The following is a 24,144-nucleotide window of genomic DNA, read 5'->3' on the forward strand; positions in this document are numbered from 1 at the left end:
ATGTATCATTGGGTCCAGGGACTGTGGGTCCCTGGACCCAAAGATAAACCTTTCCTGTTTAATTTGGACGCCATCAGGTTCCCATCCGACATTCCTCACCTATGGCAAAGAGCTTGAAACAACCCGCAGTTGGATAGCCCATTCCTGCAAATTCAGACGCTGGTGACCAAGAATGACCACCTTCCAATAGTCTATCTTTGGTATGTGGCCAGCAGACTGGGCCGGAGCATGAAATTCTGCCCAAGAGGGGATTACGTTTGATTCCCTGTGGTAGATTTGACTTCTGGTGCCTCCTTGACCCATGTAGGCCATGACATTGTCTAACTATATTTTTGTCTGATGTCTGCATCCTGAGTTCTAGAATTTTGAAAGGAAATCAAGCTTCTTCCTATGAAATGTCCTCACGTTGAGGGGCACCCAGGACTGCTCCCCAGCCATACAGGCGGAGAACATTTGTAAGACCCTTTGATAGATGGGAGAAAAGAGCTCATCTAACCCCATGATTGGGTTGAAAATCCACCACACTAAGGAAAGAATGACCATGGAGGCTAGATGTATAGGACAGTCCAAGGACTGGTCTGACATTGCCAGAATGCTGAGTTGCAATGACTTGGGAGTGAAACTGGGTGTATGGCATAGCAACAGGGAGGACTGGTCTTTACATCATACTGTCCACATACCCCATAATAGGAATCCCGACTGCAGAAAAGCCAAAACTGGGGCAAGCACCTTGGGGAAGACCTGGGAAGTTGTTGACAGATTAAAGGGATAAGACAAATTGGTAATGCACACTGTAAAACACATTACTGAGGCAGAAAAATACAAACATGCAGGTAAGTATCCCAGGCGGCTATTGAAGCCACAAAATCCCCCTGAAGGAGGGAGCCAATGACCGATCTGGCAATTACCACGCAATATTTTACTACTAGTAGAAACAAGTTGGGGCTTCAGATTTAGACTAGGCTTGACCCCTCTGTTTAGTTTGGGACCCATAAAAAATAAAATAAAAAATAGGAGCGTTGAGTAGAATCCTTGAAAGCATACTTTTGTTTGTACAGGGATTGTACCCCTTGAGACAAGAGGTGCTGATAGTAGCAAGCAGATCCACCCACTTGGGACAGGGAAGGAGACAGGCTTTAAAGCATGAAGCTGGGAAGTGGTGAGGTTGAAAATTCGTTTGTAGCACCTGCAAATGTCAATCTGGAACAAGATTGATGTGAGAATGCCCCAAAACTGTGAAGAGGCCTTGGAAGACTAGCTCGTCTTAGGAAATGACATTTCTTTCTTAGGTTTGACATTGGAGGGCAGAGGAAAGAAAGGATCCTTCCTAACCTCAAACCTACTGGTAGATGCACAAGGATTCCTGAGGGAGGAGAATGCTCTTAACCCGTGATCTCCCTGATGTACTTAACCAACAAGGGGACAAACAATCGATAGTCTTCAAAGAGAAAGGAGTTTAGGTGTTTCTTGCATGGGAGCTCAGCTTACTAGCATTTAACCACTTAAGAATCGCCTCACGCCGATATAAGTCGGCAGAATGGCATGGCTGGGCACAAGCACGTAAGGTACGTTGCCCTTTATAAGCTCAGCTGTGGGTCGCGCGTGAGTGCCAGTCCACTCGCGACCCAGTCCTGAGGCCCGTGGCCTCCAATCGCTGATGGTGTCCTGCGATCGGGTCAGAGCTGGAGAACGGGGAGAGGTAAGTGTAAACAAACCTCTCCCCGTGCTTCCTAGTGAGCTTGTCATTGATTGTCTGTTCCCTGTCATAGGGAACGACGATCGGTGATGTCACACGCTAAGCCACGCCCCATCAGTAAAAAAATAAAAAAAAAAATAAACACACATTAGGTCACACTTAACCCCTTCACTACCAGTGACATTTTTACAGTAATCAATGCCTTTTTGATTGCACTGAACACTGTATTAAATGCCAATGGTTCCAAAAATGTGTCAAAATTGTCCGACGTGTCCGCCATAATGTCGCAGTCACAATAAAAATTGCTGATCACCGCCATTACTTGTAGATGCTATAACTTTTGCACAAACCAACCAATAAACGCTTATTGTGATTTTGTTTACCAAAAATATGTAGAAGAATACATAATCGGCCTAAACTGAGGAAAAAAAAATTTTTTTATATATATTTTTGGGGGATATTGTAGCAAAAAGTAAAAAATATAGCATTTTTTTTTCCAAAATTGTCGCTCTATTTTTGTTTATAGCGCAAAAAATAAAAAACCGCAGAGGTGATCAAATACCACCAACAGAAAGCTCTATTTGTGGGGAAAAAAGGGCGCCAATTATGTTTGGGAGCCACGTCGCATGACCGTGCAATTGTCAGTTAAAGCGACGCAGTGCCAACTCGCAAAAGGGGGCCTGGTCCTTTAGCTGCAAAATGGTTCGGGGCTTAAGTGGTTAAGTCAGAGAATCTTACGCATGTGGATAGGGAGAAGACTCATTCTGAAGATTTGGCAAAGTGTCTGTAAGCCATTCATGAAGTAGCACAAGGCTAAAGGTCTGACTGTTGAGGTAAAATAGGAGCTAGAATTTCAGACCATGTCTCAGGACTGTCATAACGGAGGCTAGCTGGAATTTGGAGGGGTTTTACAGGGCGGGTGTTCCTGCAGCTTTTTTTTTTATCCAGTATCCAGCCAACTGAATGCAGCTGAACATATATTAAACAGGTTGTGTCCTGTAGAACTAGGAAAGCTTGCATGATCGTAGTAAAACACATCAAGATGAGATTTATGCCAAGGAAGAGAGTAGAGGGCCCAACCACTTCCATATGAACCAAATAACTTTGAGCATAACGCAGAACATACTCAGAAATTAGAGAACATTATTCCAGGTGAGGGTCCAACAGTTGGAAGGGACCCAAATTAACTTTAGGGGAGCAACATGAATAAATCAAAGAATAATGTTCCACGTGGCTCTTGTCAAGCAGGAAAATTCTGGATGCTGCATGGTTGTAAAAAAAAAAAAAAAAAAAAAAAAAAAAAAATCATGTGTCTGACACTAGTCTATGGAGAATGCCGTTAACCCCAGGACAAACCGTTTGCTGCGTTCCCCCAGCCTGTTCTTTGACTTGAACAGCCTACCACCAGATCCAAACACATAGGAGTCAAGAGGAAAGCCATTGACCCTGTGTAAGCTCTGACAATAAATGTCAGATTACATAAGTAGATCCAGGTCTCTAAAAGACAGAAAGTGCAGTAGAGTACAGTGCAGGTATCAATAGTTGAGGTGGGGATATTTCAAGACAACATATCGCTGTCCTGATTGCCAGAATCCATTTAAAAAGTAATAAGTTGTAATCTACTGTCCTATAAAATGTTTCTAAACTCCACATTATGTACACAAATACTTTCCTAGTGTATAACGTACCTTGATGGAACCTTGAAATTTCTGCCAATGATCGTCCGGTAACTCTTGTGGCAAACATAAAAGAAGTTCAACACAGCTTCTGTGGAGGTGAAAAAAAAAATGTATTGTAAATAATAATATGGCTACATTTATTCACTACATACACAGTAATTTCACATGTCACAATTACAGAAATCGAGTTCTAACGTAGTTAAAAACCAACTTCTACGACAGGAGCCCTGAATGTGATCTACCAGTGATGATGTAAAGTGGGGTAGGCAACCTTAGCCCTCCATCTGTGGTAAAACTACAAGTCCCATAAGACATTGCAAGACCCTGACAATCGCAGACATGACGGGATCTGTAGTTTCACCACAGCTGGAGGGCTGAGGTTGCCTACCCCTGGGGTAAAGCTATCCCAACGCTTCTTTTAGCAACAAACGCCTTCAACTGGGTGGATTGGTCCTTTATGAATGCAATGTTGCAGCACATAGGCTTTGGACAAAGACTCCTAACTGGGACCAATATATATATTCCCACTCTTTGGCAAATATCAAAATCATGTTATAACATTTGTTCATACTTCAGAATGGAAGTAGACAGGGCAGGGGACTGTCAGCTGTGCCCCCCAACATATTTCATTGACTCTTGAGCCACTACTATGCTGAAATAGAAAGAATGCCAACATTAGCTGCAACTAATTCTTCAAGAACATAAATAGGTGGTATATGTGGATGACCTGCTATTTTTCATAACACAGTCCCCAATGTCTCAACCTGTAATTCTTACAGAATTTCATAGATAGTCTTTAAAGTTTCAAAACAAACCTCCAGAAGTCAGAGGCCTTGAGCATCAATATAAATCAGACGACAATGCAAAACCTTAAAGACCACTTTCTATTTACATGGGCTCATGTGTGCATAAAATACTTATCTCAATGTGAAGAATGTATTTTCAGCTATATTTCACCCATTCCTATCCAGGATTTGACAAGACCTAAAGTCTATAGTCCTATAGTCTGCTTTGGGATTTTTACCTACAGGTAAGCCTATAAGGCTCACCTGTAGGTAAAATTAATACGAGACTAGATTCACACTAGATGCAGCCGGTGACGTCAATGGCACATGTGCTCTTGAGGTCGGGCATGCTGTCCTGGACCTTCAGAGCACAGTGCCGAAACCTAAGGGCTCCCGTGTGCATGCGTGGAGTGATATCATCATGGTTTCGGCCACTCACACAGCCGGAGTCCGCAAACCCGGAAGGAAGACTGGATGAAGATGGAAGCCCTCTCAGCAGTGACCGCATGCCGCTGGAGGGCTTTGTTCTAAGGCAAGTAATTCACAATGTGCTCACGAGGCCTGCTGCTGTGTCGATTGACACAGACAGCAGAGCTCTGCCCCGCCCCCCTATCACTGGATTTGATTAACAGCAGTGGGAGCCAATGGCTCCTGCTGCTATCAATCTATCCAATGAAGACCCAAGACAGCGGCTGGAGCTGCTCTGCTCATCCTAGACGCTGTAATAATTGGGCTCAAGAAAAAAGGGGGGCTCTGGGCTTTAACTCCTTTAAAATGAATGTACTTGTACAACCATCTCCATTCCAGACTTTACCAGTCTAGTTTCCAAAGTCTTTCCTTCAACAGAATAAAACTGAAATTGGGAAGCTCCATTGGACCAATGAGTCTCAGAGTTAGTCAATCTCTCTCAACACAACCTAAAGATCATAGGGTTATACATATGAATTGAATATTGGATTGGTACAACATTGGTTCTGGAAAACAATGGTGTAAATGGAACAGACATTTCAGAAACACCACTAGGGGGGCCTTGCCTGGCAACCTGCAGATACCATTAACACACTCCACCAGCATCCGGATCTTAAAATGGTTTACGAGGGACAGAAGAAACATTTTATCAGCACAGATCCCCCCTTTCACATGACACCTGTGATGGGCCACAACATGCATTAAAGGAAGGGGCATTCCATTCCCTACTCCATGGAGACCAATATAGTCTACCTAATTTTGGCAAGATGGCAAGTTGAAAACATTGGCGGTACAAGGTATGTTTGACTCTCTCCTTGTGTAAAGCAATGCAATTACGTCACTTTCTCTCCCAACTATGGAACAAATCTTGACCTCTGCACTCACCCACACAGTTTGAGGTGTTGCATTTAGAGACCGAACCACCCCGTCATGGCCTGTCCTCATCTTATCAAATGCTTTCCCCATCCACCTGTTGTGGTCTATCCAAAATATATAGAATAGGAAAAAAGGACTTGATTTTCCATTTACAGCTTAGCAAAAGGACAAGATTATGCAGATGACCCATAAAGCATCGATTGCTGTGCTATTCAGGAAATGGATTAGAAGATACTGGCATAGTGGTATAGCATTCCCAAGAGATTACACAAAACATTTTTCCTCAAAGCTCCCCAATGTGTTGGGGATGTCAAAACGAGGTAGGCACCATGCTTTATGTCTTTTGGTCCTGCCCAGGAATTAGAGGCTTTTGGAAACCGGTTTCACAAGTCATCCTCAAACCGATAGATATCCAGATGCCAGACAATCTAGCAGCGTCTCTCTCCCATGCGACTCCAATGTCAGTGAAATGCTACCAACGATCTTCACCAATACACCTACTGAAAGCAGACCAATCTTGTGCTCCAACCTACTGAAAAGGAATCCCCTTCCAACTAGCCTATTAATGTGAAAATAGAGGAATTGACGGTGGCAGCTAATTCCACAGAAGAACAAACCTGGTTCTTTTGGACCAGGTTTACTCGTTCACAGAATACTGCATCGTATTGCAAGAGACCTAATAGTGGCTATTCAAATCTTTGTCTAAACCACCACAGGTCTCTCATGGGTCTTCACGTCCAGCTTTGTCCCACCCCCCCCCCCCTTTTTTTTTTTTAACACCCTTTCACATTTTTGTCCCATGTCTTACATTTATCTCCTCACTGCTTGTTTTACCCTGAAAAGCCCACACTGTGCTGCAGCCACTTGCATGCCCCATTCATTTGAAAGGGTAGCTTTCAGCAGTAGTACTATTACTGAAAGCAACATGGGGTATAATGTTTGCTGCAGCATGTGTATAAATGCAGCTCAACAGCCTATTTTTAATGCTACTTGTGTGAACAAGCCCTAATGTTGTGATTTCTCTGCTGTACCATTTGTCTCTACCCTAAAGATCATAACACAGTAGAATAGGGCTGAAACTATTCGATTAATCGACAACTAATCGATTATGAAATTAATCGATTACTATTTTCATAATCGATTAATCGGCCAGTAACAAAATGGGGTTAAAGTTAATGAGTCTGATGATATTTACCAGATTGACCCTTTAATAGTATATCTCTCCTCTAATGGTATATACATTATATCTCTCCTCTAATGGTATATACAGTATATCTCTCCTCTAATAGTATATGCAGTATATCTCTCTTCTAATAGTATATACAGTATATATCCTCTAATAGTATATACAGTATATATCCTCTAATAGTATATACAGTATATCTTCAATAGTATATCTCCTCTAATAGTATATACAGTATATCATCTCTAATAGAATATGCAGTATATCTCTCCTCTAATAGTATATGCAGTATATCTCTCTTCTAATAGCATATACAGTATATATCCTCTAATAGTATATACAGTATATCTTCAATAGTATATCTCCTCTAATAGTATATACAGTATATCTTCAATAGTATATCTCCTCTAATAGTATATACAGTATATCATCTCTAATAGAATATGCAGTATATCTCTCCTCTAATAGTATATGCAGTATATCTCTCTTCTAATAGCATATACAGTATATATCCTCTAATAGTATATACAGTATATCTTCAATAGTATATCTCCTCTAATAGTATATACAGTATATCTTCAATAGTATATCTCCTCTAATAGTATATACAGTATATCTTCAATAGTATATCTCCTCTAATAGTATATACAGTATCTCTCTTCTAATAGTATATACAGTATATCTCTTATAGTATATACAGTATATCTCTTATAGTATAAACAGTATATATCTCTTATAGTATAAACAGTATATATCTCTTATAGTATAAACAGTATATATCTCTTATAGTATAAACAGTATATATCTCTTATAGTATAAACAGTATATATCTCTTATAGTATATACAGTATATATCTCTTATAGTATATACAGTATATATCTCTTATAGTATATATCTCTTATAGTATATACAGTATATATCTCGTATAGTATATACAGTATATATCTCTTATAGTATATACAGTATATATCTCTTATAGTATATACAGTATATATCTCTTATAGTATATACAGTATATATCTCTTATAGTATATACAGTATATATCTCTTATAGTATATACAGTATATATCTCTTATAGTATATACAGTATATATCTCTTATAGTATATACAGTATATATCTCTTATAGTATATACAGTATATATCTCTTATAGTATATACAGTATATATCTCTTATAGTATATACAGTATATATCTCTTATAGTATATACAGTATATATCTCTTATAGTATATACAGTATATCTTCAATAGTATATCTCCTCTAATAGTATATACAGTATATATCTCCTCTAATAGTATATACAGAATATCTCTTCTGTCTGTTATTCTCAGAGCGGATTCGATATTTTGCTCCCTAACCATATAGTTGGTTATTTATATTTACCACTGCATAGAGATATTTAAGAATAAAATTGCCTTTTTTTTAAACTTTACATATTAACTAAATTATACACCACACTTTTTTTTAAGGTTATTAAGCGATTAATCGAAACAATAATCGGTCAACTAATCGATTATGAAAATAATCGTTAGTTGCAGCCCTACAGTAGAACACCTTTTTAGCAGCTAATAAAAATGTTAAAACGTATTCCTACCAACTGGGTTATGTTAAATAAGGATTCCAGAGATATGCTAAATTAAACAGGGTTTGAAATAAGTAGCATGTGACCCAACCTCCTTGTAACTAGGGTTGCACTGATACCAGTAATGTTATCAGTGGCAATACTAGGTATTTGCATGGGTATCGGTACTCGTGGAAATGTACCGATACCCTCTGGCTTCTTTTTCAGCTGTCAGCGGGATTTCCCTGCTAACAGCTGAAATATAAAGAAATTAAGGCCGGTAATTATTGGTTAAGGAGTGGAGCCACCACATCCTTAACCACCAATGACATTTTAGCCATCCGCCACAAGGGTGACACCTTTAGATAGCACTGTGGTAGGTTTGGAGGGAAAGGGGGGGGGGGGGGGGCACCATGCATCGCGGGCCTCATGGTGTGAGCGAGCTTCCTAGCTATTGAGCAAGCGGGTGGCCCCTCCTTGGAGCCCTTTCATTGCTGGCTATTACAGCTGTAACGGGGCTATGAAAGTGAGCCTGGGGTGTGGTCCAGTGAGGGCAGTGCTGGCAATGAGGGGGCATGACAGGGCAGATTAAAAGGAAAGAGAAGTCCACTGCCATATACTCATCACCCCTGTGCTTCATCATCATTACCCCTCTACTTCTTCATCCTCACTTATCCCCCCCTACTCCCCCTCCCCTCACCTTACTCCCCCCTACCAAACCACCACTCTACCTACTCTTCCTAGGCGATGGGTATCTGTATTGGGGAGTACTTAAAGTATCAGTACTCGTACTCTGTTAAAAAAATGGTATTGGTGCATCCCTACTTGTAACCGAACAAAACTCTAATCTCCAACAGGGACAAATAACAGTTGTATCTCTTTCTCTTTGGGCTTAACCACATGGGAAGCTAGGAGGGATAGTAGGTAGAGAAAAAAAAAAAAGGGGGGGGGGAGGGGCACTGAGCCACCGTTTTACTGCCCCTTAACCACCCACGTAAAAGGACATGTAACAGCTCTGGGCTATACAAATTCCATGACCGCAATTGTTAGAAGCCATGTTAAAAAAAAAAAAAAAAAAAAGACAAATGAATGGGCTTGGGCCCCAACTGCCACAGTTATGACATAGGTGTTAAGTCTTCTCAGGGTTGGAACAGCAGGTAGCCAGCCATGAGACATTTACACCAAAATGGTGAGACTCAATGCAAACTGCTGTCGTAGTGGAGGTGTAGAGTGGTGCTGACATGTTAAAGCACTTAGTTATACTTCATTCATATGTTTGACACAAACTGGTAGGTGTACTAAATGCAGCAATATCATATACACAGTTGTATAGTTTTCAGCACTGTAAATACTCACAAAGCTAGTCGTTCAAGTACCAATCCAACATTTTCACACTGTGAGGTAAGGTATGGCCGAGCATTTGAGTAGCTATGAATTGCTACCATGTACACTTCCAATAATGGCAAAGAATCTTCTGAGGCTTTCCATTTTTCTGCAAATTCAAGAAGAGTCTGTTGAGAAAAGAAAAAATTAGCATTTTTGTGTAAAGATGCAGAATTTAAAACAGACGCATGAAGAAAGCAGCAATTTCATGACATGGTTTAAAAGGGGTTGTAAAGGTTTGTGTTTTTTGAAAAAACGCCTGTCAGTGGGGGTTCTCGGCTGTTGATCGGAAAGATTGATAGCAGCGCAACCATTGGCTCCCTCTGCTGTCAATCAAATGCTGGACCCGGGAGCACACCCACAAGGTAGCCCCCCGGGAGAGCGCTTCTCCCAGGGGGTTATCTGATGTGGGGAGGGGCCGAGAGCTACAGAGGGACCCCAGATGAGTAGGTTCGGGCCACTCTGTGCAAAATGAGCTGTACAGTGGAAGTATATGTTTTTTATTTTATAAAAAAAAAAAAAAAAAAAAAAAAAAAAAATCATGAACCTTTAGTGTCAATTTAAAGAGGAAGTAAACCCTGATGAGTTTACTTCCTCTTTCATTCCCTGCAAAGGTAAAGCATAATGGACTACTATGAATGGCATAGTAGTCCATTATGTGTCACTTACCTGACACAGGAGCCAGCGATGTCACCGCTGTCCCCTGTAGTCCAGCACATCCATCTTCTCGGTGGGCCTTCGCTGCTCCACCCCTGTCATTCGGCGAAGCCCCGATGACGTCACTCCCGTGCATGCGCACGGGAGCCGCCACGCGCGGCATGTCGCAGTGCGCCTGCACACCGCTGTCTACGGTGCATGCGTAGTCTTTCGGTAAATATCTCCTAAACTGTGTAGGTTTAGGAGATATTTCTTGGACCTACAGGTAAGCCTTAATCTAGGCTTACCTGTAGGTCAAAGTGTGTTGTAAGGGTTTACAACCACTTTAAATTGCAGAAGATGCCATATGCATAAGTTTGCTGTCATGAGGCAGAACTTTTTCTTACAATTCTAAGTCTTATTCACCAGGATCACCTAACCAATTTGTTCACTACCTAATCAAGAAAGGCATTACAATCTAAAGTCCTGACCCACTGTCATAGGGGAATATACACTGGGACCAGATTTGTTAGCAACTGACTGATCCACCAAAATGTCTGATATTGGGGAGACCCTAGTAAATATAGGCAGAGCATACTTTCTTTACTACAGGGAATTAAAGTGGTTATTAACCGGTTCCCGACCAGCGCACGCCGATGTACGTCGACAGAATGGCACGGGCAGGCATATTGGCGTACAGGTATGTCCAATCTTCAATGCCGCCCTGCCATCGGGAGCACGCCGATCGTGGCTCCTGAATCTTCAGGGTATCACGCACAGATGTGATAAGTGCTCCAACAAGCGTTTTGTCACGCAGGGGCCCAGACGGGGACTCAGCCTCACTGTCCGAAGGGTCCTGGTCAGCGTCATCTGAAACGACAGAACGGGGATTCACCAGCCTCAGCAGGACCAGAGTCTGCGTCAGAGCTTTCCCCAGAGGAGGAGGGGGGTCAGGGGCCGCTTTTTAGCACCTTTGCACCCACGCACTGCATCCATCTTGACAACGAGCGAATTGAGGACAGCCGACAAAGCCTCCAGAGGCACTGCATAAGCTACAGGCGAACCGTTTGCAACTGCCTGGATTTCAGGGGAAGAAACACCAGTTTCTGAAGCCATGCTGACCCTGCCCTGTCTGCCACCTGATGGAGACTTAGGATAGTGATGGTCCCACCCTCCTAACTTCTGCAGGCTGAGGGGCTCTTTCCCGCAGGACTCATCACCCCGACTGGTTCTGCGCTGTCCAGCTAGTAGTGCCCGTGTCCCTTGTCAGCTCCCAGGTGCATAGGAGATCACACTGTGTCATCCAGCGCTGCTACTTATGGCGCTGAAACCGATCCACAATGTGTTCAGGCTCCAAGAAAATGGCCGTCGAGTGTCCAGTATAAAAGGACATAAACACGGGTAAAATGGCCACCGAGCTACAGGAAAGCATGTTGCTCCTTGAGACTGACCAAAAAACGTGCTCAGGCTGCAAGAAAATGGCCACCGAGTGTCCAGTATAAAGAACAAAAACTGTGAAAATGGCCACCAAGCTACAGGAGAGCATGCTGCTCCTTGCCCTCACCTAAGATGGCAGATGAACACGGAATACCACAAGAGACAGCGACAGAAATGGCGGTAAACAGCGCTGCAGCAATGGAGACGCAGCCACCAGGCACCCCCCAGGGAGAGAAAAACACATCAGGGCACAGCCAGCAAGCGCAGTCCTCCCCCCAGGTGAGAGCCCCAGCACATCACACACACTGCTCAGCAGCCACATGCAGCATCCCCCACGGGGGGGGGGGGGGGGGGGTTAGCTAGGGACAGGGAGATTAGAGGGGGAGGTGAGGGACCGGAATCGACCTCCCAGGGAATGCCCAGCTGCTCAGCCCCACCGAGGCAGGGAGAGCTGTACTTACCAGTCCTGCAGAGCTGGGAGACATTCCATCACAGACCCACTCTCCGATCAGTACGGGGTAGCTGTTGACCCATCACACTGTGGCGCAGATATCAGTAGCCCGGTCATATTGTGTCCCGGAGCTGAGGTACATTGTGACCAACCCAGCACGTAGCTCTGGTCTGCACACGCTTGCTGGCCAGGCTGGGGAGACTACAAGGATAAGGGTATCCAGCCTGTCACCCAGCATGCTGTTGATAGCAGATCACGGGATATTTAATCTTGCGCAAAAAGCAAAGCTTCTGCAGAAAAAAAAACATAGACCGATGGGCTCGCAGGGTTCCTAGGTCCTTCACTAGGCAAAATAAAACTGAGCCTGCATGGCAGGCTGGGGGGTTGTTACCTAAGGGACCACCCCTTGGGCAGAACCAAAAGTTCTGTGTTTTTCAGAAGAGCTGTGTCAGTCGGTGAACGAGAATTTTTCATTTAAACAAAAAAAGTTTAAGAAAGGGCTTTGTCTTCAAGTGGTTAGAAGAGTGGGTGATGCGTGACATAAGCTTCTAAATGTTGTGCATAAAATGCCAGGACAGTTCAAAACCCCCCCAAATGACCCCTTTTTTGTAAAGTAGACACCCCAAGCTATTTGCTGATAGGCATGTTGAGTTCATGGAATTTTTCATATTTTGCCACAAGTTTGGGAAAATTACACTTTTTTTTGCGCAAAGTTGTCACTAATGATATATTGTTCAAACATGTGGAATTACAACCCAAAATGCATTCTGCGGCTTCTCCTGAGTACGGGGATACCTCATGTGTGAGACTTGTGAGCCTGGCCGCGTACAGGATCCCGAAAACTAATCACGATTTGAGGATTTCGAAGGGTATACATTTTTGATTTTACTCCTCACTACCCATCACAGTTTTGAAGGCCATAAAATACCAAGATAGCACAGCGCCCCCCCCCCCCCTCCCCCCAATGACCCTATTTTGGAGAGTAGGCACTAGAGGCCGGCCGATATTTGCCGTTTTTTTATTGATCGGCATTGGCTGATAAAAAGGTCGATTATAACTTCAGCGCGACTTGCAAATGACTTCTGTAATAGAAGTCAAGGCAAGTTGCCTGAGTCTTCAGTGAAGCGACTTTCCTCCTCTCTGGGCAGTCTGCCAAGAAAAGAGCAAAGAGATACCTTTTACACTTCTGAATGAACTGAACTGTGTGTAGGAGTTCTCAGTTCAACCATTTAAAGACTAAATCTTTTCTGACACTTGATGCTTACAAGTAAAAATCCTGTATTTTCTGCCAGAAAATCACTTGGAACCCCCAAAAATGATATTTTTTTAGCAGAGATCCTAAGGAATAAAATAGCTGTTGTTGCAATATTTTGTCACACGGCATTTGCGCAGAGGTCTTTCAAACGCAATTTTTTGGGAAAAAAATACACCAATGATAAAAAAAAAAAAAAAAAAAAAAAAACACAGTAAAGTAAACCTTTTCGTCCAAAAGTTTTGATTACCTGTATTTTTTATATATATATATATATATATATATATATATATATATATATATATATATATATATATATATATATATATATATTTTTTTTTTTTTTAAATCTAAAATTATACATACAATACATACAAGTGCTAGTTTTAGCGGCGCTTTACCGTCATTTTAGCGGTGCTATTCGGCTGCTAGTGGGGCGCATATAACCCAGCTAGCGGCCTAGAAAGAGGTTAAATGCGCCCGTGAAGCGCCGCTGCCAAATCGCATTGCATGCGCTTCGGCAGTGGTGCCCATTCATATCAATGGGCAGGAGTGGTGGTGGAGCGGTATACACCACTCCAAAGGTGCTGCTTGCAGGACTTTTAACATCCTGCCAGCGCATCGCCTCAGTGTGAAAGACTGCAGGGGAGCAGTTTCAGGCACTTTACAGGCGCTATTTTTAGCCCAACAGCGCCTGAAAAGCACTCCAGTGTGAAAGGTGTCTGTTAGATTTTATGAGATGAAGGGGGGGGATAAATAATTGGCCTAACATATCGGCCAAAAAATAAAAAAAAAATTGGCATCATATATCGGCCGCCGTGACTTCTAAATATCGGCATCGGCCACAGAAAAACCCATATCGGTCGACCTCTAGTAGACACCCCAAGCTATTTGATGAGAGGCACGTGGAGTCCATGGAATATTTTATATTTTGACACAAGTTGCGGCAAATCATCATTTTTTTTTTTTGCACAAAGTTGTCACTAAATGATCTATTGCTCAAACATGCCATGGGCATATGTGAAATTACACCCCAATATACATTCTGCTGCTTGTCCTGAGTACGGGGATACCACGTGTGAGACTTTTTTTGGAGCCTAGCCATGTACAGGACCCCAAAAACCAATCACCGCCTTCAGGCTTTCTAAGGGCGTAAAATGGAGATTTCACTTCCTCACTACCCATCACAGTTTCGGAGGCCCTGAAATGTCAAGATCGCACAACCACCCCCCCAATGACCCCATTTTGGAAAGAAGACACTTCAAACTATTTGCTGAGAGGCATTTAGTGACAACTTTCTGTCATTTTTAATTTTGTAATGTTTCAATCACTTGTGACAAAACAATAAAATATTCAATGGGCTCAACATGCCTCTCAGCAATTTCCTAGGGGTGTCTACTTTCCAAAATTGGGTTATGTGGGGGGGGGGGGGGGGGGTTGTACTGCCCTGCCATTTTATCACCTCAAGAAATGAGATAGGCAGTCAAACTAAAAGCTGCATAAATTCCAGAAAATGTACCCTAGTTTGTAGATACTATAACTTTTACGCAAACCAATACTCGACTTTTTGTTTTATACCAAAGAGATGTGGCTGAATACATTTTGGCCTAAATGTTTGACTAAAATTGGGTTTATTACCTGTCCTAGAGTCCCGCAATGTCGGCACCACAGCCGTTTCCATCAGCTGTCGAGTGCTCCCACCACCATTGCGGGTAAGGGAACCTGGTAGTGTAGTCTTACGGTTTCACGACAGGAACTCTACAGCACATGCACGAGGCCCTACTCCTCTCTCCTACTGGCCCGACAGGGAGAGAAGGAGGGAGCTCCGGTCATGTCATGGGCCGTGGCCTGGACTCCCGGAAGTGGGAACAGGATACCTGTCCTCCCTCCCCCCCGGAAGGTGACAATTGTGGCACTGGAGGGGGAGAGGAGACAATAGAACGGAAGTTCCACTTTTTTTCCTCTTTAAAAAAAACTGCTGCAAGCAGCATCCTTGGAGCGGTGTATACACCGCTCCTGCCCATTGAAATAAATGGGCAGCAGCGCTTTGCGGGTTGTTTTTACTAGGGGTGCACCGAATGGGTTTTTTGGTGCTGAAACCGATACCGAAAATGAAAAATACACTAGGCCGAAAACCGAAACAGCACCAATACCGAAAGTGCCCGTTTTTAAAAATATTTTTATACAGGAGATGGTCAGCGACTGCGGACATGATACAAGAGATCAATGCAGACTCACCAGTGCCCATCAGATGCAGCCAGCCTGTGTCCCCATTGTAGCCTGTGAAGGGAGAGTAGAGCCGCCACCGCCGCCTGTTTGATTACAGCACCAGTATTCTGCTGAGAAAGTTCCCACAGGAGGATAACGACCCCCCCGTACTGTGCAGGCGCAGAGCTTGCGTAGTACGAACCACAACGGAGCTGCCGAAAATAGCTTAACACTTTTGAGTCAGCTGTACACAGCGCCTGTAACAGGGCCCCTCATGGGCTCGCTTTGCTTGCCATGCTTCAGGCATGGCATATTAATATTCTGACTCTATGTCCACTTGGATGGTGGGGCTTGAACCTGGATATAGTGCAGAATGTAGTGCGCAGGCACTGTGTAGAGCCAATGAGCAGCTGTTCATCTTCTGAGACTTTCAACGGCTCTGTAGTCATACTGCGCAAGTGCAGTGCATACGCAGTACAGGGGGGTCCTTATCCGCCAGTGGAACATCACAGCTTTGTCCGGGCACTTTGATAGACAAATCACAATCCTGGGACGTTTTTTTTTTTTCTTTCTGCAAATTGTCGAAAAGGCCATTTTCACTCAAAATGTTTCAACGGCCGAAATTTCGGTGCATCCCTAGTTTTAAACATTTTCCGGCCACTAGCAGGGGTTAAAAAGGGCCCCACTGTCTAAGGCTTAATGTACACAGGACATTTTTACAACCTCTCTTTAACTTGACAGATAGTAACCCACATTTAAAAAGTCAATTTCGGTGAGTTTACAGTTTAGCCACGTTTGCGTTTAGCTTTTTTTTTTCCAGAATAGCCAAAAATTATAACACCTGTAAACGAAACACGGCTAAGAACGCGAGTTACCACGCTTAGCCACGTTTAGTGCTTGAAATGCCTCTAAACTCAGCGTCTGAAATAATTTTTTTGCTTTCCAAAAAAGGCCTATAAGCTCAACTGCCTAGAAACAACTATAAATGACCCTGTGTACATGTACTGATAAGATAACATGGAGAATTCAGGAGCAGTTAAAAAAAATGCCCAACTGCTCCTAAACATCCATTTAGCAGCAGCAGTGTACATGAGGCATTAACTGCCCATGTTTAAGCTGTAAAAAACCTGCCTGATCATGCCAGTTCCTGTGTCCCCTGCTGTGTGCTGACCACAATAATCAGGGCTGCTGAGCCCTGATTACCATGGCCAGTTTACACGCCTCCATCATCCGCAGCTCTGCCCTCCACCCATCCAGTCAGCTCCTTCCCGTGAGTCTGTCTCTGCACCCCCCCCCCCCCCCCCCCCCCTAGTAACGGAAAGTTTGCAAATTGTCACTGCCAGACCCTCTATTTTAATCAGGCATAACACACCGTTTTTTAAAACAAAGATTGTAAATGCCTGCCAAGTACTTGTATGCCATTATTATTAATTTATTATCCAATACTGAGCCTGTGCTGAAGGAGAGCCATTCCCCTCCAATAGTACATCAAAAGAGTAGGCATGAACTGTTAACCTTGAGGTCCAGACAGTGCTAATTGGTGCTGTCCCGGTCACGACAGCCCCAGGAAGAAAAAAAGTCTTTAATGATATAGTAGGAAAAAAAAAAATATAGATTCACCATTGCATCCTTCTATAAAATGATCATACAAGTACATATTTGAAATCCAAGCTTTATTATTTAGCAAAATTGTATACCTGGAGCTACAGATCCATGATGATCTCTTTCACTATTCTACCCACTGTGTATTTGGTTAGTGGGAATGGAGGAGGGGAGGGAGGATGTGGGTTGTCATTCATTATCTGCATATATGCCCACATGTATGTTACTCATGTGACCTGTACAGCTCCGAACAGAGGAAATGTCCTATATTGAAACACAAACCAAGAATGCTCATTGCTTACCAACACTGCCCTGTAGACTCAGCAGCTGAATGGGGACAGTGAAAGAAGGGAGGATCAGAGGATGGAAGATCAGATTTTTTTTTTAATTTTACTTTATTTTTTACACAATGCTGAGCATTAACCCCTTAGGTGCCAGAGTGAGCATGACAAGGATCCATTACTGCATATACAGACAGATTTTATTCTTGTGGGTTTGGCGACATCAAGTAAAATACTTAAAAATGTAAATCAGACATCTTTATTTTATTTATGCTGTTAATAGGAACATGTGACAAATATAACATGGGTGTTATTCAATTTGGCTGAAAAAGTGGAAATGCACTTTAAACCGGCCATACACTTTGATTTTGGAATGAAAATTCATAAAAACGTGTGAACAGTCTAGGTTTCTTAGATAACAGTTTACATATGCATTAGCCCCTAGTCACACCTGAGTAATTTTCTGCTTGAAGCACTTAAAACGCTCAACAAGGCAAACCCTATTCATTTCAATAGCTCCCTGTCCACATCTAAGCATTCTATTATCCGTAGCAAAACGCCTGCCGCTCAAAAAAGTACGAGCTTGTAGGCAGATCGGGCCCCATACATTTCAATGGGAAAAAAAAAAGCCTAAAAATTGCTCCGCTTGCCCAAAGGATAAAATTTGTAACCTGGCTTTTGGAAATTCAGGGGTCCAGTGTGTTTCTGTGATCGTAAACTTGTACGAGAATGTAAGGCTACATTCATACAGGCAATTAAGGTTGGTGCAAATTGTAGCAACAGTTCCTGCTGCAGTTCTCATCGGTTGTGGGCTCCAGTCACTATGACAAAGTGCATCCAGCAGCGATCACCGCAGGCATTACCTGGCTGTGCAGATGCAGCCACTGGCGACCTGTCATAGCAAATGGAACCAAAGGCCAAACCCAGCCACTAAGAACCGCAGCAAGAATCAGAAAACAGCAACCTTAAACGCCAGTGTGAATGTAGCCTAAAAGGTTGATAACATTGCTAAAAATCAAAAAATTTTGAGAACCTTTTAGTGGACCCTTTTTTTGGTAGAACCAGCCGAGAAAGTGAACAGTCATTCCTGTTATGCTTTATATGAAAACCAATAAGCCTGATACTTTATTGGTCAGGCAGTTCACACACTTGACAAAACACACAAGCAGATCCGCTTAATACCTTTGAACGGACTTAGCCGCTTACACCACTCCATGTCATCTAAAGGTTTTAAATCTTTTTCAGCTCTGCAAGCTCAATATAAAATTCCCAACTCGGAGATTTTTAGGTACCTTCAAATACAAAACATTTATACCACCAAGCTCTCGTCCACTACGGACCTCAACGTGATGACTATATATGAGCGTTTGTGCATCTGACCAACCCGCAAAGGGTTCAAAGATTGTATGGCTCAGAACAGTGGAAAACAAAGTCTTACTTTGGAAGTTTGCAGTCAGGGTGTCCAAGCCAAGGTGTCCTCCCGCACACCAATAGACAAACGGTCATCAAGAAAAAGAAGCAGCTGGAAACTCTAACATCAAGCGTATTTATAGTAAAGCCTTCACAATGAGTACAGTTAGACTGGTTTCGGCAATAAGCCTCTGTGCTGTGAACAAGGCTTATCGCCAAAACTAGTCTGCTGCTGACTGTACTCACTGTGAAGGCTTTACAATAAATACGCTTGATGCTATGGAGTTGCTGGCTGATTATTTTTCTTGATGACCAACACGTGAGAGGGGGGCTCTATCTAAACTCTATTAAACTCTATACTATACCACCCCCCCCCCCCGTAACCATGCCCGCCAGCCCATATAGCTATATAGAACACAGATCTAGCCCTGGACCTTTACCCTGAGGATTGGTCAGACATTGGAAAACAACCCACAAGGTCTCCCAAAACATTGCAGCCCTGGGGATGTCTTATGTTTTATGGAGATGGTAACTGGTGCCGCACAATATATCCAAATGTGTCCCAGGCTACCCATCTGCCCGTTTTCAGGGGTGTAGAGAGCTAGGTACATACATACACACCCGGTGGACCTGCCCTACAGTGCAGTCCTATTGGGAGGAATGTATTTCTATTCTGTCTTTACAGTTTGGCAAGCCTATTCTACCTGATCCAGAAATCACTCAAATTATACACCCTCAGAGCTGACCAGGAACACATTTTTTAACATTTTATCTCTGGAGTTAATTCCCTTTTTAATGCATGCCAACATTCTGTTTGCTTTGCTAGCAGCAGCTTGGCATTGCATGCCATTGCTGAGCCTATCTACTAGGACCCCCCCAGGTCCTTTTCCATCCTAGATTACCCCAGCATTCATATTTTTGCCACCCAAATGCATTATTTTACATTTTTCTACATTGAACCTCATTTGCCATGTAGTTGTCCACCCCATTAATTTGTTCAGATCTTTTTGCAAGGTTTCCACATCCTACAGAGAAGTTATTTGCTCTGCTTAGCTTAGTATTGTCCGCAAATACAGAGATTGAACTGTTTACCCCATCCTCCAGGTCGTTGAACAAAATAAATATGATTGGCCCCAGCACAGAACCCTGGGGGACCCCACTACTCAACTCTTCATTCAGAGTACTGCCCTTTTATCACCACCCTCTGAACTCGCCCTTGTAGCCAGTTTTCAATCCATGTACTTACCCTATGGTCCATGTCAATGGACCCTATTTGAACAGTAAACCTTTATGGGGAACTGTGTCAAATGCTTTTGCAAAATCCAGATACACCACCTCTATGGGCCTTCCTTTATCTAGATGGCAACTCACCTCATAGAAGGTTGGTTTGGCAAGAACGATTCTTCATGAATCCATGCCGATTACTGCCAATACTGTTCTCATTACTAAAATCTTGTATATAGTCCCTTATCATCCCCTCCAAGAGCTTGCATACTATTGATGTTAGGCTAAGCGGTCTGTAATTCCCAGGGATGTATTTTGGGCCCTTTTTAAATACTGGTGCCACATTGGCTTTTCTCCAATCACCTGGTACCATTCCAGTCAGTAAAAATTAGGAACAATGGTCTGGCAATTACTTGACTGAGTTCCCAAAGTACCCTCGGATGCAAGCCACCTGGTCCCGCTGATTTATTAATGTTAAGTTTCCCAAGTCTAATTTTAATTCTGTCAACCATGGAGGTACTTCCTGTGCTGTGCCATAAAGGATAAACACTGCAGTTTTGGTTACTGAAGCCCCCGATTCCCTCATGAAAACTGAGAAGAATAAATGCAATACCTTTACCATTTCCCCATCCTTTATAACCAGATGTCCTTCCTCATTCTTCATAGGGCCAATATGGTCTGTACTCCCTTTTTTACTGTTTACTGTTTACATACTTAAAGAATTTCTTGGGATTTTTTTGCTCTCCTCTGCTACGTGTTTTTTCCGTGTTCTATCTTAGCTGCCCTAATTGTACCCTTGCATTTCTTGTTGCATTCTTTATAAAGTCTGAATGCTGATGATGATCCCTCAAACTTGTATTTTTTGAAGGCCTTCTCCTTTGCTTTTATATGAGTTTTTACATTGGAGTTAAGCCATCCAGGACTTTTGTTCACTCTCCCATCTCCGTGTTCTTTGTTCCTAAGATTTTATCCCAATTCATGCCTTGAATTCATTCATTCCAACAAGGTCCGTAGTTTAGGGTAGTTGGCTCTTTTGAAATTCAGTGTCTTTGTATTCCCCTTATGTTTCCCATTTGTGCGATTTATACTGAAGCCAATTGACCTGTGATCAGCGTTTCCTAAATTGGCCGCATTTGCACATCTGTGATCAGGTCTGAATTGTTGGTAATCAGTAGATCCAGTAACACTATTTCTAGTTGGTGCAGCTACCACCTGAACCACAAAATTGTCTTGAAAAATACATTTAGAACTGGCAAGCCTTAGACAAATGCGTAGTTCCCTCTTCTCAGTCTATGTCTGGATAATTAAAATCCCCCATTATAACACTTCCCATCCTTGCTGCTAATCCAACTTGTGATAGGAGATCCGTCTCCCTCAGGTTAGGTTGCTTATAGCATGCGCCCAGTAATATTTTCCCCTTAGCTTCATCTCTTTGGCGCTCTGCCCATAAGGATTCACTTGTACAATATTCTTGATACATAGGCATACGCCTCCCCCTTTTTTACCCTCTCTATCCCTGAAATAAAGGGTATACCCTTGAATGGTTGTCAGCCAATCATGAGAGCTGTTAAACCAGGTCTTTGAAATTCCAAATCCTCCTCGTACAACAGTATCTCTAGTTCACCAATCTTGTCTGCCGGGCTCCTGGCATTGGTAAACATGCCACGTAGCTTAGACCGGTCGCATATTATCCTCTTATTGGGTGTTCCGAGATTTCCACTAGGACTTGTTACTATACCTACCTTGGGTTTATGTGCTTTAGTCAACCTACCACTAATGCTCTCTCTACCTCTGGGTCCACCCCCTCCACCCCCCCAGTTGCCTGGTTTAAAAACCCCTTTGACTTTTTGGCCATCTTTACTCCCAGCTGATCTGCACCCTCCTCATTTAGGTGCAGTTCGCCCCTTCTATAGTACTGGTAATCGACGGAGAAGTCGGCTCAGTCCTCCAGGAACCCAAACCCCCTCTTCACTACACCAGATCTTCAGCCACTTGTTTACTTCCCTAATCTCACACTGCCTTTCTGGTGTGGCTCGATGTACCAGTAGTATTCCTGAGACTACTACCTTGGAGGTACTTTTCCTTAATTTAGCTCCCAATTCCCAAAAATAGTTTTTTAGGACACACCATCTGCCTCTGACTTTGTCATTGGTGCCAACGTGCACCATGACAGCCAGGTCTTCCCCAGGCCCTCTCAGTAATCTGTCCACCAGATCAGTGATGTGCTGAACCCAAGCGCCTGGTAGAAAACCTACAGTGGAGCGCTTCAGGTCTTTGCTATAGATTGCCCTCTCTGTCCTTAGAATTGAGTCCCCTACCACCAGAATCTCTCTTTTTTTCCTTTCTCTTCCCCCGGCAGCTAGGAGAGTCCCTTAGCTCCAGCAGTGCTGGTCCCCAATGTCACTCAATAGAGCGTACTTATTGGGATGCTCCAGCCCTGGATCGGTACTTCCCTCCTCTACCCTTCCTGACTCTCACCCATCTACTCCTTCCTAGAGCCTGCACCTCTGTCTCCACCTGCCTTTGTGCACCTCTTATTGCTTGCTTGAATATGCTGCACGTATTACCAACAGTGGCTGATCATCAGTACTCCCCAGCTGCGGCTGGGGTGAACGATCCATATGTCAGCTCTCTCGACTCTTTCAACCTTAAAATGTTTATATTGTGGTTAAATGCCATCTGTTGGATCCTTTCTGCCCATTTAATGAGCAACCCCTTGCATTGCGTTAGTGTTCTGATCCAAACTGTTAACGGTCTTTGTATTGCTCCCTGTGTGGAGATCCTTTCTTGCAAAAAATGGGAATAATGTATGTGATGGCCTTTGTGTTACATAAAATATCTAAATACGAAAAATCTAGAATATAGCTTTAAACTGATGCATGCTGCCCTCCAGCCGTATATGCTTCTTTCCCTTTACATTCAGCAAAATATAGTTCTTATATTACAAAAACCTTTACCGCTCTCACCAAAATAGGTGTAAAGGGTAAACCACCCAATGAGGACTTTTGAGCTGGCTTGAGTTCTACATTTGAAGTGTTAGTAAACCCAAAAATCTAAAATGTTATCATTAGCTCGCAAATGATTTTGTCTATGTATGCTGGAGTTTTCTTTAAAGTGTAAGTCCACTTTTGTTGAGAAAAAAAACATTCCCCTCTGGGTGATCTAGGACTGCAACTAACGATTATCTTCACAATTGATTAGATGGCGGATTGTTGTTTCGATTAATTAATAACCTTAAAAAAAAAAAAGTGTGGTGTATAATTTAAATATACAAAGTTAAAAAAGGACATTTATTCTTAACCACTTGGGACGTAGTCCCGTGCACGAGCGGCCCCTATGAGACTCGCCTGATCACCAATCAGAGCAAGGGGTCGATCCCGACCCCTTATCACGTGATCAGCTGTCAGCCAATGACAGCTGATCATGTGATATAACGGAGCCGGTAATCGGCTATTATTCCTCCTCGCGCTGACATCGCAAGGAGAAAAAAAAAAAAAAAAGCAGATCACCGGCGGCCGTGATCGGGACATCAGTCCCGATCACGGCCAGCCCTGCCAGTGCCCACCTGCCCCCTCATCAATAAAGATGATACAAAAATAAGTGCCCCCCGTCAGTGCCACCCAGCAGTGCCCACAATCTGCCTCAACAAAGGTGCTGCACCCCAGTGCCACATATCCGTGCCCATCAGTGTCATCTACCAGTGCCCATCAGAGCCGCCCATCAGAGCCGCCCATCAGAGCCACCCATCAGAGCCACCCATCAGAGCCACCCATCAGAGCCACCCATCAGAGCCACCCATCAGAGCCACCCATCAGAGCCGCCTATCAGTGCCGCCTATCAGTGCCGCCTTAACTATGCCCACCAGTGCAGCCTATCAGTGCCCACCAGTGCAGCCTATCAGTGCCCACCAGTGCAGCCCATCAGTGCCGCCTCATCAGCGCACTTCAATGAAGGAGAAAAATGACCTGTTTGCAAAATTTTATAACAAACTATTAAACATGATTTTTTT

At 43.2% G+C, this 24,144-nt stretch overlaps 1 protein-coding gene across 2 annotated transcripts in view; it reads right to left on the reverse strand.

Annotated features, from left to right (window-relative positions):
• The window catches only part of ZNF292 (zinc finger protein 292), a 125,079-nt gene that overhangs the window by 56,972 nt on the left and 43,963 nt on the right, over window positions 1–24,144 (reverse strand). For both annotated transcript variants that reach the window (XM_077487287.1, XM_077487286.1), the window contains exons 2-3: window positions 9,608–9,762; window positions 3,385–3,463 (exon numbers count right to left, since the gene is read on the reverse strand). In XM_077487287.1, coding sequence (XP_077343413.1) covers window positions 3,385–3,463; window positions 9,608–9,696 — 168 coding nt within the window. In that variant the 5' untranslated portion in view covers window positions 9,697–9,762. The remainder of the gene's footprint in view (window positions 1–3,384; window positions 3,464–9,607; window positions 9,763–24,144) is intronic.

This window comes from Lithobates pipiens, unplaced genomic scaffold (genome assembly GCF_037356315.1).
Source record: "Lithobates pipiens isolate NorthernLeopardFrog02 unplaced genomic scaffold, aLitPip1_a1.2 Scaffold_18, whole genome shotgun sequence".
In the NCBI taxonomy this organism is placed as follows: Eukaryota; Metazoa; Chordata; class Amphibia; order Anura; family Ranidae; genus Lithobates; species Lithobates pipiens.